The sequence below is a fragment of the Macaca mulatta genome, chromosome 16, assembly GCF_049350105.2.
Source record: "Macaca mulatta isolate MMU2019108-1 chromosome 16, T2T-MMU8v2.0, whole genome shotgun sequence".
Lineage (NCBI taxonomy): Eukaryota > Metazoa > Chordata > Mammalia > Primates > Cercopithecidae > Macaca > Macaca mulatta.
The window spans coordinates 50,246,186-50,266,806 of record NC_133421.1 but is presented as its reverse complement, the minus strand read 5'-3'; the positions used below and the strand labels follow the sequence as shown (position 1 = coordinate 50,266,806).

At 39.7% G+C, this 20,621-nt stretch overlaps 1 protein-coding gene across 11 annotated transcripts in view; it reads left to right on the top strand.

Moving 5' to 3' along the window:
* VMP1 (vacuole membrane protein 1) overlaps positions 1–20,621 on the top strand; it is a 138,987-nt gene that overhangs the window by 12,318 nt on the left and 106,048 nt on the right. For 4 of the 11 annotated variants that reach the window (XM_077969095.1, XM_015119970.3, XM_077969101.1 and 1 more), the window contains 4 exon segments: positions 11,471–11,572; positions 15,400–15,535; positions 17,354–17,444; positions 18,679–18,789. In XM_077969095.1, the coding sequence (XP_077825221.1) occupies positions 11,497–11,572; positions 15,400–15,535; positions 17,354–17,444; positions 18,679–18,789 (414 nt within the window). In that variant the 5' untranslated portion in view covers positions 11,471–11,496. 11 annotated transcript variants of the gene reach the window in all.

Sequence of the window (20,621 nt, the reverse complement as noted above, 5' to 3'; positions counted from 1 at the left end):
CTTTAGCTATGTGGATAGACTAGAACCCTTTTACCTCATAATAATTTTTGATGGATTATCCTTGTAGTACATTTCAAGATGTTTAGATTGATGAAGAATAATTCATTTTTGTTATACAACACAAGCTAAGATTGTTCTAAATCTGTGGCTACTTCTGTTATGTAGTCTGTGGAAACCAGTTACATAGGCTTTTGTATAGCATACTAATAATGGAAAGGAAGTACCTGTAAGTGAATACTCAGGGCAGCATTTACCATGATTTTTTTGGAAAATTGTGACATTCAAGAAGCATGGAGATTAATGGGTATGATACTCCATTAAAAATATTAAAGAGCATGGAGAAACATTAAGTGACTACTATGTGCCAGTCACTGTGTAGTGTACTTATATATAATTTATCTTGGCTGGGCGTGGTGGCTCACACCTGTAATCCCAGCGCTTTGGGAGGCTAAGGCGGGTGGATCACCTGAGAGGTCAGGAGTTCCAGACCAGCCTGACCAACATGGTGAAACCCCATCTCTACTAAATACAAAAAATTAGCCGGGCGTGGTGGCAGACGTCTGTAGTCCCAGCTACTTGGGAGGCTGAGACAGGAGAATCACTTGAATCCAGGAAGCAGAGGTTGCAGTGAGCCGAAATTGTGCCATTGCACTCAAGCCTGGGCAACAAGAGCGAAACTCCGTCTCAAAAAAAAAAATTATCTTAAAGTAGAGAAACTAACTTGTTGAGAATCCCCCAAAACAAAACAAAAACATTTAAGGGTGACATAAAAATAGGGATGGGGGCTGGGCGCAATGGCTCACACCTGTAATCCCAGCACTTTGGGAGGCCAAGGTGGGTAGATCACCTAAGGTCAAGAGTTTGAGACCCGCCTGGCCAACATGGTGAAACCCTGTCTCTACTAAAAATACAAAAAATAACTGGGTGTGGTGGCACGCACCTGTAATTCCAGCTACTCGGGAGGCTGAGGCAGGAGAATCGCTTGAACTCAGGAGGCGGAGGTTGCAGTGAGCCATGATCGCGCCATTGCACTCCAGCCTGGGCAACAAGAGCAAAACTCCATCTCAAAAAAGAAAAATAAGGATGGAGATATTTTACAAATATGCACAAATGCAAATTATTTAACCTAAAGTCATATAACTAGTAAGTCAGGACATATTGGCAGCTTTCAGCCACCAAGTTTTCCCTTTTCCCTATAAAATGGGTCATGATGAAGATGATAATAAGTAAGATTAACAGGGTATGTTGATGCTAGATTAGTCACTGTTGCAGTTTGAAGACACATGCAGTAAAATACATCAGTTTTTCTGGAAAAAAGGTAGTCTAGCTAGACAAGATGGCTCTCACCTGTAATCCTAGCACTTTGGGAGGCCGAGACAGGAGGATCACTTGGTACCCAGAAGATCACTCTGGGTAACATAGTGAGACTCTGTCTCTACAAAAAAACAAAACAAAACAAACAAAACTATTCTGCAATCTGGATACCCTTATTTATACTAATCATCATTGTATTGCTCTGCTAGGGTTGTCATGACAGAATACCACAGACCGGATGGTTTAAACAACAGAAATTGTTTTTCTCACAGTTTTGTAGGCTGCAAGTCCAAGATCAAGGTGCCAGCAGGGTTTATTTCTGGTGAGGACTCTCTTCCCGGCTTACAGACAGCCACCTTCTCTCTGTGTCCTTACGTAGTCTTTCCTCTGTGTCCAGGTAGAAGAGAAAACTGTCTGGTACTTCTTCCAATAAGGACGTGAGTCCTTATTAGGGTACCACCCTTATTACCTCATTTAACCTTAATTAGCTTCTTAAAGGCAGTATCTCCAAATTATAGTCACATGAGTATTAGGACTTCACCATATGAATTTGAGGGGGCACAATTCAACCCATTACAAGCATATACTCTCCTTATAGCCAGTTGGTATGAGAAGTCAGATTATACACAAAATACTATTTGGGAGCATGAATTCAAAGATGGATGGTGAGATGATCAAAGGCCTTGATAATCATGCTGTGTGCCCCAATAGATACGAGGTTTATAGGCTAGCACTGTGCTGGAGATAGAGTTACCATTTTGTTTTGTTTAACTTCTCTTTTATCATAAAACCAGTCCCCTTAAATTATTTTTTTCAGGCAGTTCAGTTAATAATTTTATGGTTATGAATCCAGCCTAATAATGCCCCCCAGTGTAACATAAAAAACTTACAGCAACCTGTACTCCCATTTTGATTAGATTTGAGTCTTAGGCCGGGCACAGTGGCTTATGCCTGTAACCCCAACACTTTGGGAGACCGAGGCTAGCGGATCGCCTGAGGTCAGGAGTTCAAGACCAGCATGGCCAACATGGTGAAACCCCATCTCTACTAAAAAATACAAAAAAATTGTCCGGGCATGGGGGCCCATGCCTGTAATCCCAGCTACTGGGTAGACTGAGGCAGGAGAATGGCTTGAACCTGGAAGGCAGATGTTGCAGTGAGCTCTGATTGCTCCACTGAAGGTGGAGGTTGCAGTGAGCTGTGATTGCTCCACTGCACGCCAGCCTGGGTGACAGAGAAAGACGATCTCAAGAAAAAAGATTTGAGTCTTTAACTCCTAAATCACATTTTGGGGCCAGCTCTTATGTTACCTCACTTTTCTAGATTGAGCTTGTCCCTTTCAATATTCTCAGAAAAATAATTTTTGATTAGTTTGGAGGGTGGGGTTGTCTTCCCAATAGGTCAGTGTACTCCTAAGATGACCGTTGTATCTGGGTCCTGCCTCCAGGTTTGTCACTAGCTTGTTCTGTGACATTACACAAGTCACTTACCTCTGAGATGTTTATCTGTGAATAAGTAGAATAGGCTTGATACTCTCTAAGGTTCCTTCTGTGATTCTAATTATTCTTACAGCATATTGATAAAGCACTTTCATAAAGCAGTATCACAACATCATTTTGCCTTTGAAAGAAAGAATTGTCAGTATGTAGAGGGTATTTAAGGCTGAGTGAATAGATGACATCATTAGGGAGAGAGTATAAAGGGAATACAAAAAGGAATCTAGGCCCAGGCTTTGAAGAACCCCAGGACGTAGAGCAGGGGGAACCGTCAGAGAAATAGGAAGAAAAATGAAAGTATTTCAAGAAATAGAGAGTGGATACTTGTGTTCAGTGAAGGTAAGAGGTTCAGTAAGATGTGTCCTTTGGATTTGGCAAATGGAAGTAATCAGTAATCTTCACAAAAGCAATTTATTTTTATTTGTCAGGGCAGAAGTCATACCACAATGAATCAGGCAGAAATATAGTGATGAGTAAGTGGAGACTGTATGTAGGCAACTGTTTTGAGAACTGTTTATGAAGGAGGAATGAAAAATGGGAAATACTGAATAATGCTTATTTTCTGGTGAGAATAAAGGGGTAAAGATTGATTACACAGTGAGAACAGAAGGAGTCAAGTCCCTGAGAAGGAGGAAGGGAATGATATATATATTGACATAATGGCCTTTGGTAAGTAGAGGACACTGCCGAGTCATAAAGAGAGAAAGAATGCTGACATGGGTGAAGTGTAAATATTTTAGTAGGCTTAGTAGTAGTGGGATTGGTGAATTCTCTCACTGCTTTTATTATTTTAAAAAACGTGACAGAGCTGGACACGGTTCATACCTGTAATCCCAGCACTTTGGGAGGCCAAGGCTGGGGGATCACTTGAGCCCAGGAGTTCAAGACCAGCCTGGGCAACATGAGGAAACCCAGTCTCTACAAAAAAAATACAAAAATTAGCTTGACATGGTGGCATGTTCCTGTAGTTCCAGCTGCTCGGGAGGCTGAAGTGGGAGGATCACTTGAACCCAGGAGGTCGAGGGAGCAGTAAGCCATTATTGCACCACTGCACTGCAGCCCAGGGGACAGAGTGAGACCCTGTCTAAAAAAAAAAAGTCAGCGTCTGAAAATAAGAAAGGAAAAAAGAAAACATTTTAGGAGCAAGAACAAAGAATGAAATATTGTCAAAGTTAAAAAAAAAGATTATTAGCAGGAATCATCAATTTTAGGTTTGAGATTTGGCATCTTAATAACTGGGCTGGGCACAGTGGCTCAAGCCTTTAATCCTAGTACTTTGGGAGGCTGAGATGGGCGGATCACTTGAGCCCAGGAGTTTGAGACCAGCCTGGACAACATGGCGAAACCCCATCTCTATAAAAATTAGCCTGTCATGGTGGTGTACACATGTAGTCCCAGCTACTTAGGAAGCTGAGGCAGGAGGATTGTTTGAACCCGGGAGGCGGAGGTTGCAGTGAGCCAATATTGTGCTATTGCACGCCAGCCTACAAAACAGAGTGAGACTCTGTCTCAAAAATAATAATAGGCGGGACACGGTGGCTCACGCCTGTAATCCCAGCACTTTGGGAGGCCGAGGTGGGTTGATCACAAGGTCAGGAGTTTAAGACCAGCCTGGCCAACAGAGTAAAACCCCATCTTTACTAAAAATACAAAAATTAGCTGGGCGTGGTGGTGGGTGCTTGTAGTCCCAGCTACTTGGGAGGCTGAGACAGGAGAATCACTTGAACCCAGGAAGCAGAGGTTGCAGTGAACTGAGATGCCACTGCACTCCAGCCTGGGCAACACAGTGAGACTGTCTTAAAATAATAATGATAATAATAATAATTGGCACATAATGGACCATTGATACATATTTGTTGAATTAAGAATTTGAAGTGGCTGTGTAATTGTGTGATTTTCTTCAGTTATGTTCAGCTGCTTAGACAGATCATAAGAATGCAGAGGATTCTGGAGGCATTGCAGTTTTGCAAAGTTTTACAGTATGTATGATTGGGGGAAGAAGAGGCAAAGTAATTGAGGATGTTTTCAAGGGAATTTTGAAAGGCAAGGAAAAATGTAAAATCCTTTACAAAATGGTTAAAATACAGAAAAGCTTTGAAGTTTTTATAAGCTTAACTATTTAGAACACTAGTGGTTGTTTTATTTTGATTGTTTCATACTTGGGATGGTTTTAAATCATCCTAAATGGTCAAAATGCAAAAAAAAAAACCAAAAACAAAAACAAAAAACGGGTTTGATTCTTTTTAAGCTTAACTGTTTAAAACCTCAGTGGCCCTCTTGTTTGGCCTTACGCTATATTTCCTTCTTTTGGGAATGACAAAAAGGTTTTGAAAAGTTGTTTTTTAAACTGCGAATTTATTTTGTTCATGAAGAAATAGACTGATGAAAATAACTTCATTCCCTGGGTTATTTCTTACAAAACAGAATTTCAGACTATTATGTTTTCTAAAGAGAATTTTGGAGAAGAAAATGTCAGTATGCTCTTCTTTTTTAGCACATTGTGTAAGAACACATTATTTGCTCTAATGAAAACCGCTATTGCAATAGCTTAAAAACAAAACGTTCAAATAATTGTGCAATACCATTGTTATAAGTACATACTCATAGACCCAAAATGTTTTGGGTAAAACAATGACACTGTGGGAAAGAGTAAATAGGGGCAAATGAGTTCAATTGTCAGTGTTTTGTAGGGAAAGGTTTTAGAATGTTATTTGTAAAGCAAACCCTTTTGCGCCCTGTTTATCTTTTCATCACAGATTCAATAAATTTTACTTACTGTGATAGAGATGAATGGCTGGCTTTAAAATATCTTAAATATCCTTAAATATCTTATATGCAAATATCATATATTTAGATATTTACAAATGTTTAAATATCTTTAAAATATTTTTAAAAGATATTGCCTATAAGATTTGGTTGAATATGAAAACACATAGGTTTTTTTTTTTTTTTTTTTTTGCTTGAGATGGAGTCCTGCTCTGTTGCCCAGGCTGGAGTGCAGTGGTGCAATCTTGGCTCACTGCAACCTCCACCTCCTGGGTTCAAGTGATTCTCCTGCCTCAGCCTCCCGAATAGCTGGGATTACAGGCGCAAGCCACCACACCCAGCTAATTTATGTATTTTTAGTAGAGATGGGGTTTTGCCATGTTGGCCAGGCTGGTCTTGAACTCCTGACCTCAGGTGATCTGCCCGCCTCAGCCTCCCAAAGTGCTGGAATTACAGGCATGAGCTACCACAACCAGCCAAACTCACATAGTTTTAAGTATTTGCAGAACTTAAGTATAGTTTCAAGTTAAATGGCAGGTGGAAAATCATTAACCTTTTTATATGGTTCCATTTCAAACATCCTCAGTTTATTTTTTTATTAATAAAATTCAGATTTGTGAAATAGATTTCCATTTTGTAATCCTATTGTGATGCTCTAACATCTTTGGTTTTTGTTGTTGTTTTGTAATTGCTTGAGCTACATTATCTTTTTTGCTGAATCTTCACACAAGTATGACTTAAGTTTGCAAAGTTAAACTTTCAGCTTCTATGAACTCGTCTGAATATATTGTCCTCTGAGCTCCCATAGTATTTTCTACTTCATGGTCTTCATCATAGCTAGTATATGTTGAGGTCACATGAAAGGTGAGGCAATATGTTAGTATTTTATGTACATTACCTTGTTTAATTCTCAACCCTCTGATGTGTGTCATATTATCTCGGTTTTACAAACTAAGAAAAACTGATGTTTAGATAGATTTACAAATTTCTCCAGTCTTTTAGACTCTTTTTTCTTTTTTTTGCTTGCTCTGTCGTCCAGGCTGGAGTGCAGTGGTGTGATCTCGGCTCACTGCAAGCTCCGCCTCGTGGGTTCATGCCATTCTCCTGCCTCAGCCTCCCAAGTAGTTGGGACTACAGGCGCCCACCACTGCGCCCGGATATTTTTTTGTATTTTTAGTAGAGACGGGGTTTTGCCATGTTAGCCAGGATGGTCTCGATCTCCTGACCTTGTGATCCGCCCACCTGGGCCTCCCAAAGTGTTGGGATTACAGGCGTCAGCCATCGTGCCTGGCCCTGTTAGACTCTTAAGACCTGACTAAAACATTGTCTTTTCATCTAATTTTATTTAAATGCCTATTTCGGCCGGGCGCGGTGGCTCAAGCCTGTAATCCCAGCACTTTGGGAGGCCGAGACGGGCGGATCACGAGGTCAGGAGATCGAGACCATCCTGGCTAACACAGTGAAACCCCGTCTCTACTAAAAATACAAAAACTTAGCCGGGCGAGGTGGCAGGCGCCTGTAGTCCCAGCTACTTGGGAGGCTGAGGCAGGAGAATGGCGTGAACCTGGGAGGCGGAGCTTGCAGTGAGCTGAGATCCGGCCACTGCACTCCAGCCTGGGTGACAGAGCGAGACTCCGTCTCAAAAAAAAAAAAAAATAAAAAAAAAATAAATGCCTATTTCATCCCATTCTGTTATAATTGATTTCTTGTGTTCATTTGGCTTCTTTACCAGACTGTGATCCTCTTGAGGACAGGGACCTCCTTATCCTATTCATATTTGTATCCTCAGTGCCCATTGGAGACCCAAGAACTTTTAAAATGAGAGCTGAACGAACAACACTGGCATCACTGATATGGTAACAATGAGGCATGTGCCGTGAAGTTGTTTTTCTAGTTTAGGCATTTTGTAGGTTTATTACCTCCTACCCTTTTGATGTATTGGCATTTATAGTCACACATACATACATATCAACAAACATACATATACATACATAGATTATTTCATCTACACATCAATCATTTGAAAGCGGCAATTATTGTCCTCATTTTGTGAATCCAAAAAATCAAGGCCTAAAGAAAATGAAACTTTGCTTAAGATCACACAGCTAGTTAGTGGCAAATCTGGGATCAAATCCAGATTTTTCAGACTTTAAATCTTATGATTGTCTACTTAAGGATATCTATACTAATAGAAACCTTTATTTTATTTCTTGATATGTTTATTTGCTTATTCAGCATTGAAGACAACAAAACAAAGGTATCCACAAATGGATTGTATCTTAAAAAGGAGAATATTACACAGATGAATGTGTGCTTTTTTTTCCGTCATTTTTGTAGTCTTTCACTTGTTTTCCTTTATGAGGCATAAAGTTTGAAAATATTTACAATAATTATAGTTTAGTCAAGGAATAAATTAGCACCAGCTATCAAACTACAGGAAGATTGAACCCGTAACCATATCATATTCTGATCAGCTAAATATAAATCTAGCATGACTCTTGGCACATACAGATTGTTCAGTTAATATTTTTTGAGTGAATGGGTAAACAGACCTTATCAAGTGATTTCATGAGTTTTCTTTCTTAATAATATAACCCCCTAACTCATATATCTGACTTTGAATTCTAAACTGTCACTAAATCTGCTCATAAAATATAAAAATTTTTGCCATTTGGCCATGAGAATACTCCTAATACTCTTGGGTCTTCTATTAAATATAGATAAGCCTGAGTAGTGGCTTATGCCTGGAATCCTACCACTTTGGGAAGCCGAGGCAGGAGGATCACTTCAGGCCAGGAGTTCGAGACCAGCCTGGGCAACATAACTAAATGAATGAATGAATAAATGAGATTTGTAGAACATTATACCATTCTTTTTCTATGAATATATTATTCATATGTATTCACAACATATTTGGAAGTTCAGATAGTTCCTGCTGGTAACTGTTCTTAAATAGCTTTATTGAAACATAATTCACATATCATATAATTCACCCAATTAAAAAGTATGTTCACATCTATGCAACTATCAAAACAATTTTAGAACATTATCCCCCCAGAAAGAAACTCACAACTCATTGGCAGCTACTCCCCATCTTTCTCCTGCTAATTTGCTACTTTCTGTTGTTATGGATATGCATATTCTGGAAATTTCATATAAATGGGAATCATAACATGTAGTCTTTTGTGACTGACTTCTTTCACTTAGCATATTTTCAGACTCCATTGATGCAGTAGTATGTATTACTACTTTATTTCTTTTTATGGCTGATTAATATTTCATTGTTTGGATATACTATATACCATATTTCCTATATCCATTCATCAGTTCATAAGACATTTGGGTTATAGGCTGGGTGCGGTGACTCACACCTGTAATCCCAGAACTTTGGGAGGCTGAGGCAGGTGGATCACAAGGTCAGGAGTTCAAGACCATCCTGACCAACATGGTGAAACCCTGTCTCTACTAAAAATACAAAAATTAGCCAGGCATGGTGGCGGGCACCTGTAATCCCAGTTACTTGGGAGACTGAGGCAGGAGAACCACTTGAACTCAGGAGCAGAGGTTGCAGTGAGCCGAGATCACGCCACTGCACTCCAGCCTGGGCAACAGAGTGAGACTCCATCTCAAAAAAAATAAAAATAGAAAAAAACACCTTTTGTCTGTTGACAGTGTCACTATGAACATTCCTGAATTGCTGAGTCATATGATAACTGTATTTTACCTTTGGAGGAGCTGACAGATTGTTTTCCAAAGCAGCTGAACTCTTGCATTCCTTCCAGCAGTTCCGATTTCTCCACATCCTCACTAACTCTTGTTATTAATTATTATCTGTCTTTTTTTTTTTTTTTTTTTTTTGAGACAGAGTCTTGCTGTTGTCGCCTAGGCTGGAGTACAATGGCACAATCTCGGCTCACTGCAACCTCCACCTCCGGGGTTCAAGCAATTCTCTTGCCTCAGCCTCCCGAGTAGCTGGGATTACAGGTCCTCATCACCACACCTGGCTAATTTTTATATTTTTAGTAGAGACAGGGTTTCGCCATGTTGGGCAGGCTGGTCTTGAACTCCTGACCTCATGATCCGCCTGCCTTGGCTTCCCAAAGTGCTGGGATTACAGGCATGAGCCACCGCACCCAGCCTATTATCTGTCTTTTTTACTATAACCATGCTAACAGGTATGAGATTGTATCTCATTGTGGTTTAATTTGCATTTCCTTGATGGCTGAAGATGTTAGACATCTTTTTATGTACTTATTAACAATTTGTTTTATCTTTGGAGAAATACCTGCGCAGCTCCTCTCTGTTTATTAATTGGATTATTTGCTTTTTATTACTGAGTTGTAAGAGTTTGCAGTCCAGGTACATGCATTTTATGAAATGTATGTGATTTGTGAATACTTTCCCCTGTGGGTTGTATTTATTTTCACTTTCTTTTTTCTTTTTTTTTTTTTTTTAAGCAGGGTCTCCCTCTTGCCCAGGCTGTAATGCAGTGGCACAGTCATACCTCACTGTAGCCTTGAACCCCTGAGCCCAAGCAATCCTCCCACCTCAGCCTCCTGAGCAACTAGAACTACAGGCATGGGTCATCACTCCTGGCTATTTTATTTATCGTATATAGAGATGGGATTTCACTGTGTAGCCCAGACTGGCCTCAAACTCCTGACCTCAAGTGATCACCCCACCTTGGTCTCCCAAAACGCTAGGATTATAGGCATGAGCCACCGCACCTGGCCCCAGTTGTCTTTTTATAAGTGTCTGGGCAAGTTTTTTTTTTTTTTTTTTTTTTTTTCTTTTTTTTTTTGAGACGGAGGAGTCTCGCTTTGTCGCCCAGGCTGGAGTGCAGTGGCCGGATCTCAGCTCACTGCAAGCTCCGCCTCCCGGGTTTACGCCATTCTCCTGCCTCAGCCTCCCGAGTAGCTGGGACTACAGGCACCCACCACCTCGCCCGGCTAGTTTTTTGTATTTTTAGTAGAGACGGGGTTTCACCATATTAGCCAGGATGGTCTCGATCTCCTGACCTCGTGATCCGCCCGTCTCGGCCTCCCAAAGTGCTGGGATTACAGGCTTGAGCCACCACGCCCGGCCTGGGCAAGTTTTAATACTGTGTTAAGGACTCAGCATTTTAGCCTTTTATTGAGCATTTTAGCCTTTTATTGAAGTGATGTACTTTTTGAGTGAAAGTTTTGCTTTACTAACACCTGCAGAATGATACAATCATAGGCAATCTGGTTTTTATGTGTTGTATTACAGTGATTTAAAGTAGAAGCACTGATATCTGTAGTATGAAGCATGTTATAAATAAAGTACATTTAACTATCTTAAACATTTCAAAAAAAAATTTTTTTTTGCCCATATCATTTTATTCAGTAGAATTGTTTCCTAAATAAAACTGGTCTGTGATCTTAGATTTATGTATCAACATTTGCAGCATCTTTCGTAGTATATTCTATTTATATATAATAATGTTAAAGGAAATATGAAAGAAAATGGTAAAAAGGTAAAAATGATAAGATTAATTCTGAGTACATAGTAGTATGATATTAAATTGTAAATTAGAAAGATGTTAGACCTTCTAGTGTGTTAACATTTGGAGGTGCTAGTGCTTGATATCCTCCTTCTGTGGACAAATTACCTCCAAATTTCAATCTGGAAAATCCCTGAAATAACTACTAGGAAAAGTTTTACAACTATATGGCTTTTATATTTTTACTATTTGTATTGGAATATCTATATAAATTGTTCAAAGTTTGGTTATAAAAGAAAAAAAGTGTAAACACATCATACATATCATGTGGGTTATTACTGTGATGTTATTCCTGTATTCAGTTTTATTCAGTCATGGCTACACAGCAGAAGTTTGTAACGTATTGCTGGATTTTATTTTGCTGTATTAGCTCCTCAAGAGTTACTGATCTATGAAATGGCAGAGAATGGAAAAAATTGTGACCAGAGACGTGTAGCAATGAACAAGGAACAACATAATGGAAATTTCACAGGTAAATTTTGATGGTTTGGAGGGAGGAGTGCTATGGGTTTAAATGATATAGTTTTCATTGGAATAAAATAGAGATATATTACTTCTTGTATTTTTAATCTTATATTAATTTCTTCTTAGTAAATTAAATTATGGGTCAGTCAGGGCCTGTAAGGTGATTTTTCACAGTGATGGCAGAAGCAGCCTGGCTACAATCACATAAACAGTGTTCCAGGTGCAAGATTACTTGTTAATCTTATGGTATGGTCAGTGTTTATTTGGCTTTGCTCAGTGCTCAATTTTATTGTGCTATTTTGTAATTCTAGAAGTAGATTATAAACTTACTACACTGTTCTTAAGTATACCGTTATCAAAAAAGTTAGAATGTGAATATCATTTAAAAATTTATTTTAAAATTATAGTTTGAGATGAATAAACTTGTATTTTAGCCAGATTGGAATTTGTGGTAAATTTCAGTGTATTTGAATCCTGTTTATACAGTTACCCTGAAAATGATGACCTTTATTAATATGGATGATTTAAGTAGAAACCTTCCTTCATGCATTTAAAGGAAAATGAAAGAAAAGTTTTTCTTTTCTAGTAATCATGCTGTTGTTTTTTTAGCTTTTGAATTGTTTGACATCTCAAACACATTGCAAATAATACTCTAGTGTGGCAGTATTTTCACAGCAATTCTCCTCTTTTAGAGGAAGTGCAAGCTATCTGAAATAGTAGTTTTCATTTGTTCATTTGTTTTTTTGAGACAGAGTCTTGCTCTGTCACCAGGCTGGAGTGCAATGGCGCGATCTCGGCTCACTGCAACCTCTGCCTCCCAGGTTCAAGCAATTCTCCTGCCTCAGCCTCCCGAGTAACTGGAATTAAAGGCATGTGCCACCACGCCCAGCCAATTTTTGTATTTTTAGTAGAGATGGTGTTTCACCATGTTGGCCAGGGTGGTCTTGAACTCCTGACCTCAGGTGGTCCACCCGCCTTGGCCTCCCAAAGTGCTGGGATTACAGGCATGAGCTACTGCACCCAGCCTCATTTGTTTGTTTTAATCACCGTATTGCCTTGCGGACGACATTTTGCAGCACTGATCTGCCTTTTGGGTTACTTTGGTTATCAGTAAACTTGGCAATTTCACCAAGAGTTTCAGGATTCCGAGATGGGCATTGCATACATCATAGTGTCTTCCCATTAGGAGCTTTTGTGTGCTATTTTTTTCTTTCCTTTTAGTGAGCACATATGTTTGTATATTCTTCCTCTACTGCTCACCCCGTTGGAATTTAAAATTAACATTAGCAGGTCACACTTACTCTTTTGTACCATGTATTTTTTACTTAACATTTTAGAGATTGTGCTATAACTGTACATGAAAAACTTATTCTTAGGCTGGGCGTGGTGATTCACGCCTGTAATCCCAACACTTTGGGAGGCCAAGGCGGGAGGATCTCTTGAGCCCAGGAGTTTGACACCAGCCAGGGCAACACAGGGAAACCTCATCTCTACAAAATATTTTAAAAATTTGCTGGATGTGATCGTATGCACCTGAAGTTCTAGCTAGCTACTGGAAAGACTAAGGTGAGAGGATCGCTTGAGCCCACAAGGCTGCAGTGAGCTGTGATCACACCACTGCACTCCAGGCTGGGCGACAGAGCAAGACCCTGTCTCAAAAATATATATATATATATTCTTTATTATGGCTGCTTAGTTTTTCTTTCCATTTAATGAGTGTGCCATACTTTAATCACTCTTCTGTCCTCTATTGGTAATATATAACTTATTGATTATTTTTTGCTGGTACAAATAATGCTGCGGTGAATAAAGTTGTACAAGTCATTTCACCTTATACCTAATCATTCCTAGAAATGGAATTACCAATTTACAGTGTATATGCATTTTGTGCCAGGCATGGTGGCTCACACCTGTAATCCCAGCACTTTGGGAGACCAAGATGGGCGGATCACTTGAGGTCAGGAGTTTGAAACCAGCCTGGCCAACATGGTGAAACCTCATCTCTACTGAAAATACCAAAAAAACTAGCCGGGCGTGGTGGCAGATGCCTGTGATCCCAGCTACTCGGGAAGCTCAGGCAGGAGAACGGCTTTAACCAGGAAGGTGGAGGTTGCAGTGAACCAAGATCGTGCTGCCACTGCACCCCAGCCTGGGCAACAGAATGAGATCCTGTCTCATAAAAAAAAAGCATTTTGTAATTTCAATGGATGGTGACAATTAATAGCTAACCTTAATGGGACACTTACTAAGTGTTAAACTCTTCTGAGAACTTTACATATATGATCTCATTTAATCCTTACAATGATCCTGAAAAGTACTATTTTCAGTACTTTTGTGTACTTTGTGTACACAAGTACTATTGTGATCCCCATTTTACAGAAGAGAAAACTGAGACACAAAAGTATTAACTAACTTGCCCAAGATCAAATTACTAGTAGAAGGCAGAGCCAGGTTTAGAACCAACTAGTTTGCCTCAGCATTTTGTGATTTAAACCACTTTGTTCTGTAATATGATCCTAGGTTGATAGAATGCCCTTCATAGAAGGTGGACCAGTTTAGACTTATTTCATTAATTTTCCCCAAATCTATAGCTCTATCCCAAATTCAACTGCTGGAATTTTCAGTACCATTTCTTTAGGACATCCTCTACAGAAGGTTCTGATGTTTATCAAGGCAGGGAGTTGGTTTTGCCTCAGTTATTCTCTAGGTAACACTCCTTAAGAAATGGCAACTATAATATAGTAGCCCCCCTTATCCATGAGGGATACATTTCATGACCCCTAGTGGATATAGGAAAAACACTGTGTTGTTCTGTATATAGTAATGGGGTAACATATACAGCGCGGATGTACTAAATAAAGGGATGTTATCAGGTCTTGGGCTGGATGGAGCAGGACTGGTGAGATTTTATTACACTACTCAGAACAGATACAATGTAAAACTTAGGGGCTTGGCTGCAGTAGCTCACACCTGTAATTCCAGCACTTTGGGAGGCCAAAGTGGGAGGATCATTTGAGGCTAGGAGTTTCAGATGAGCCCAGGCAAAGTAGTGAGACTGCGTCTCCACAAAAACCAAAAATATTAGCTGAGTGTGGTGGTACACACCTGTAGTCGTAGCTACTTGGGAGGCTGAGGTGGGAGGATCACTTGACCCCAGGAGTTGGAGATTAAAGTGAGCTGTGATTATGCCACTGCATTCCAGCCTGGGCAAAAGAATGGAGACCCTGTCTCTTAAAAAAAATAAAAATAAATTTAAAACAATAAAACTTATGAATTGCTTATTTTCAGAATTTTCCATGTGATATTTTCAGACCATAGTTGACCATGTGTTACTGAAACTGTAGATAAGGGGGAACTACTGTCATTTATCTCCTTTCCATGCTGAGTTTGGACTAGTGGCTTTTTTTTTTTTTTTTTTTTTTTGAGACCAGAGTCTCATTCTGTCACCCAGGCTGATCTGCAGTGGCACACTCTCAGTTCGCTGCAACCTCTGCCTCCCAGGTTCAAGGGATTCTTGTGCTTCAGATTCCCTAGTAGCTGGGATTACAGGCGCATACCACCATGCCCTGCTAATTTTTGTATTATTAGTAGAGACGGAGTTTCACCATGTTAGCCAGGCTGGTCTTGAACTACTGACCTCAAGTGATCCTCCCTCCTCAGCCTCCCAAAGTGCTGAGATTATAGGTACTACCAGTTGCCATTTCATAAGACTCTAGGGCTTGCTGTTAGTTGTTATTTGGGAAATAAACAAAACTCTTTTCATCTAAAGTGATTGAAGAGAATAAGCATAAATGTTAGAAATTCTGTTTTAATCTCTGCACTATTGCTTTTCAGACCCCTCTTCAGTGAACGAAAAGAAGAGGCGGGAGCGGGAAGAAAGGCAGAATATTGTCCTGTGGAGACAGCCACTGATTACCTTGCAGTATTTTTCTCTGGAAATCCTTGTAATCTTGAAGGAATGGACCTCAAAGTAAAGGGTCTTCTCCCACTGCCTTTTGCATACACCTCATTTACTCATTTAAAAAATCATCAGTAATCTTTTACTTTCTGCCCTCTACTGCATCAAAATAGATTAATTACCTTTAGAATATTACCATAGGAATATATTTATTCTTCCTTCTTTATGTTGAAGAAAAATAGATTAGGGAAAGACATTGCTATTTGCTGTTTGCTTACTGGATTATCACAGTTTTCTACTGTGTTTTCATGTTGAATCTGCAATGGAGAGCGCTGAAAAATACGATTTTTATTTTCTCTCCTGATTTTACCGTCAGGAGAAATCAGGCCTGTGTAATTTAGATACACTGATTCTTTAGCAGGACAAGGTTCAGCATACGTGGCAGTTTTACTGATAGTTTGAGCCAATGAAAAAGGACTCTGCCATGGAAATGTGTTCTGTCTTTAAATTTAGCACTTGTAAGCCCTGTTCCAAGTACCATAAAGAACAAGTTGAACTTTTACATGCCTTATCTTCTTGCATGCCCTTCCAAGTTATTATCTGTACTATTATCTTAACATTTTTATTGTACTAAGAGTTTATAAAGTATTTTGTAACATTTTCAGCTGATTTTGATCCTTAGGGCAACTCCATAAAGAAGGTAAAACAAGTATATCATTATAAACATTTTAGGCCAGGAGTGGTGGCTCATGCCTGTAATCCCAGCACTTTGGGAGGCCGAGGTGGGTGGATCACCTGAGGTCAGTAGTTCGAGACCAGCCTGGCCAACATGGTGAAATCCCATCTCTACTAAAAATACAAAAATTAGCCAGGCATGGTGGCATGTGCCTGTAGTCCCAGCTACTCAGGAGGCTGAGGCAGGAGGATCACTTGAATGTGGGAGGCAGAGGTGGCAGTGAACTGAGATCGCACCACTGCACTCCAGCCTGGGCAACAGAGCGAGACTGTCTCAAAAAAAAAAAAAAGAAAAAAAGTTAGCCCATCGTGGTAGTGCACGCCTGTAATCCCAGCTACTCAGGAGGCTGAGGCAGGAGAATCATTTGAACCCAGGAGGTTGAAGTGAGCCAAGATCACGCCACTGCACTCCAGCCTGGGTGACAGAGCAAGACCCTGTCTCTGAAAAAAAGAAACAAAGGCCGGGCGTGGTGTCTCACGGCTGTAATCCTAGCACTTTGAGGGGCCAAAGCAGGTGGATCACTAAGACAGGAGTTCGAGACCAGCCTAGCCAGCATAGTGAAACCCCGTCTCTACTAAAAATACAAAAATTATCTGGGCATGGTGGTGCGTACCTGTAGTTCTAGCAACTTGGGAGGCTGAGGTAGGAGAATAGCTTGAACCCAGGAGGCAGAGCTTGCAGTGAGCTGAGGTCACACCACTGCACTCCAGCCTGGGCAACAGAGTGAGACTCTGTCTCAAAAAAATAAATAAAAATAAGTAAATAAAGATTTTAAAAACAAGAAACAATCAGATTGGTTAAGTGTCTGGCCCAAAGTGCAACATGAAGGGTCTCTGACCCAGGTCCTCTGACTTGAAGGCCAGTGCTCTTTCTATTATACTATAATGCTTCTCCATATTATAAGTTGAGGTTTAGTAAGATCAGGCTTTGGGTAAGGAAAAGGCTACAATGGGTTTATGACAAGAACTTGGGTTCTCTGCCTATGTGTCTTCCCTTGACCCCCTTCTGTTCCTCAAGAGGCCATGATGTTTAAGGAAAAGAGCTCAGCCAGGCTGAGCTAGGTAACCTAACTGCTTCAGCAAGAAATTGTTTTGAGAATGATGAATGCTGAAAGTGAGACTGTGAGATACTTCTTTTTTTTATTTGTTTTTAAGATTATGGCATCGTCAAAGCATTGTGGTGTCTTTTTTACTGCTGCTTGCTGTGCTTATAGCTACGTATTATGTTGAAGGAGCGCATCAACAGGTGAGAGGTCAAGCAGTTCTGTTTCTAGTCTTGTACATTCTAATTCTCTAATCCCAGTTTCAAATGGGATGAATGTGGGTTTTATAGAGTTTCTACCCTCAACATTATCTCGTAACTAGTATCTCAAACGTTTTACTTTTAAAAATATTCTTGTGATGTTTTATGGCTGCTGAGCATTTATATTTGGTGTATGTGATTCCTTTTACCTTCAAAGATTTTTTTTTTTTTTAAGACAGAGTCTCGCTCTGTCACCCAGGCTGGAGCGCAGAGGCGCGATATAAGCTCACTGCAACCTCTGCCTCCTGGGTTCAAGCGATTCTCCTGCCATAGCCTCCCAAGTAGCTGGGATTACAGGCGCCCGCCACCACACCCAGCTAATTTTTTTTGTACTTTCGTAGAGATGGGGTTTCACCATGTAGGCCAGGCTGGTCTCAAACTCCTGACCTCAGGTGATCTGCCTGCCTTGGCCTCCAAAAATGCTGGGATTACAGGCCACTCTGCCTGGCCCTACCTTCAAAGACTTAAATGTAACTTTCCTGAAGGTTTTCCGTTACAGCAGCATGAATCCGTTAATCACTGCCAAAGTTTTCTTATTTTCTCTAACATATTTTTGTGACCCATCCAAATAGGGAGGCCTCTCATCCAAAGTTGATGATTACATTTTATTTGTATAAAAAGACAGGTTCATTTGCCTGTAATCTACAAGTACAACATTATTGATGGGAAAATGGAATGCTTTGTTAACCTCTTTTGTTAAAATAGCAAAACATTAATGTATTTTAACAGGAAATGGTTCTAGAATGGTATTTTAAAGCAGTTTACTGCCAGTCACAGAAATGGCTCTAGAATGGTATTTGAAAACAGTTTACTGCCAATCACAGAGAAGTTTTTATAGTTCTAAAAGCGTTTATTTTAAATATATCTAAAATATCCTCAAATTATCTTATTCATAATTTGCTTTTTCCTGTGTCCTGTAAATAGTAGGACTTTAAAGGTTTAGAGACAAAGCTTTTATTAAAGGTTTAGAAATAAGACCTTTATTCCAGTTAGATGAATCTTTTTGTCATCTTTGCCATTGTATATTAAACAAATTAGGCCTGAGGGTTTTTAATTGTATTTGTTTTTTCCTATTTGAAACTTATTTTAGTTGGTTTATTTAATTTTGATGATAGTTTATAAATACCGCATTTCTGTATAGAGAATTCACGTTTTTCACCTCATCCCTTTTTTTCAGTATGTGCAACGTATAGAGAAACAGTTTCTTTTGTATGCCTACTGGATAGGCTTAGGAATTTTGTCTTCTGTTGGGCTTGGAACAGGGCTGCACACCTTTCTGCTTTACCTGGTAAGAATAATTTTATTTTAATAAGCAAAAATGAGATTTCCTATCTTTTTATTTGTGCTTTTACTTCAGAAGTAAAAATTCTAAGATTTGTTTTAATTACCTTTGTGTTTTGTAAGCATTCTGACCTCCAATCAGTGCTTTAAGTTTGACTTAGAGTTCTGTTTTGTTTTTCCTTTGGGGTTAGTATTTAAAAAGTAAAGAGAAAACCCCAGTTAAGCAGATAAGGTTGTTTATTTAAATTAGTTTAGCCTGGAAGGTTTTTCTTTTCCTTCTAGATTTAATTGCTTAAGCAATTGTTATTTTAATAAATGAAGTCCATTTAAATATACAAAATTCCATGTGAGAAATGATGTCTTCCCTTACATCCTCTAACATCATATACACACTTGGATATTTATTTTGGTATTCTTATTGAATGTAATTGATGGAGTATTAACATGTAGAACTAAATGCTTTCTTAAGCCCTTTGAACCAAAGTATAAAAAGTGCCCCTTCTAGGCTGGGCGCGGTGGCTCACACCTGTAATCCCAGCACTTTGGGAGGCTGAAGCGGGCGGATCATGAGGTCAGGAGGTCGAGACCATCCTGGCTAACACGGTGAAACCCTGTCTCTACTAAAAATACAAAAAATTAACTGGACGTGGTGGCGGGTACCTGTAGTCCCAGCTACTCGGGAGGCTGAGGCAGGAGAATGGCGTGAACCCGGGAGGCGGAGCTTGCAGTGAGCCAAGATCGCACCACTGCACTCCAGCCTGGGTAGCAGAGCGAGACTCTGTCTCAAAAAAAAAAACAAAGTGCCCCTTCTGAATAATATTCTTTTACTAGTTGAAATAAGAGAGAATGAAGATCAATTTTCCTTTGAACATTCACAAATATACTGGAATAATGTCAGAGCTAGAACTAGGGAGAGGTTGAGTTAGATACTGAGGGCACAAAATATAAATAGGCACTTTCAGGGTAATGCAGATACAGAATGGATGAGTAAGTGCCTCATTAAATTTCGTGCCCCATGTACCTTGGTTGTTCACGCTGTTCCTGTCCCTAGATAATAAATTGAAAACACTTCCATATTTGAAAGCAGTTTGATCTTCATTGGGGAAAAACAGGTGAAAGGGTGTCAAGCAGTACCCATTGCTGAATAAAATCCGTCACTACAAGCACTTGCAATCTCTGTGCTATAATGAATTCATTTCTGAAGCAGCTAGGATAAGTATTAAGGAATGATTGTCTGCCTGCCTCAGAAGGGTACTGAATTAATGATCTGACGAATGCTTTGGGAATTAATCTATATCATTTCTCCAAGTTTATGGGAGTTTAAAACTTGGAACTTTAGAATTATGTTCATGTTTGCTTGGTGATTTAACTCAAACAGGGACATCAATCCTAGGGAATTAACCCATATCACTGTTTTTCTAATAACTGCATTCATAGTAGAATAACACTACATTCACTAGTAGAGGTTGAGGGAGAGAGGAAAAGAAGGAATTACAGGTTACAGGATACTTTTCTGTTGGTGTCTAGACCTGTCCTCATATTCCTTGGGAAAACCAGATTAAGAAACTCATTTGCAGCATTTAGTTAATTTGGAAGCCTCTGAAAAGCAACCCAGATAGCAGATTCTGCTGAATGTCAAAAGAGATTCAAATTATGACTCATGCCTGTAATTCCAGCATTTTGCGAAGCCAAGGCGGGCTGATCACTTGAGCCTAGGAGTTTGAGTCCAGCCTGGGCAACACATCTCTACAAAAAATGCAAAAATTAGGTGTGGTGGCACAGGACTGTTAGTCTCAGCTACTCAGGAGGCTGAAGCGAGAGGATCGCTTGAGCCCAGGA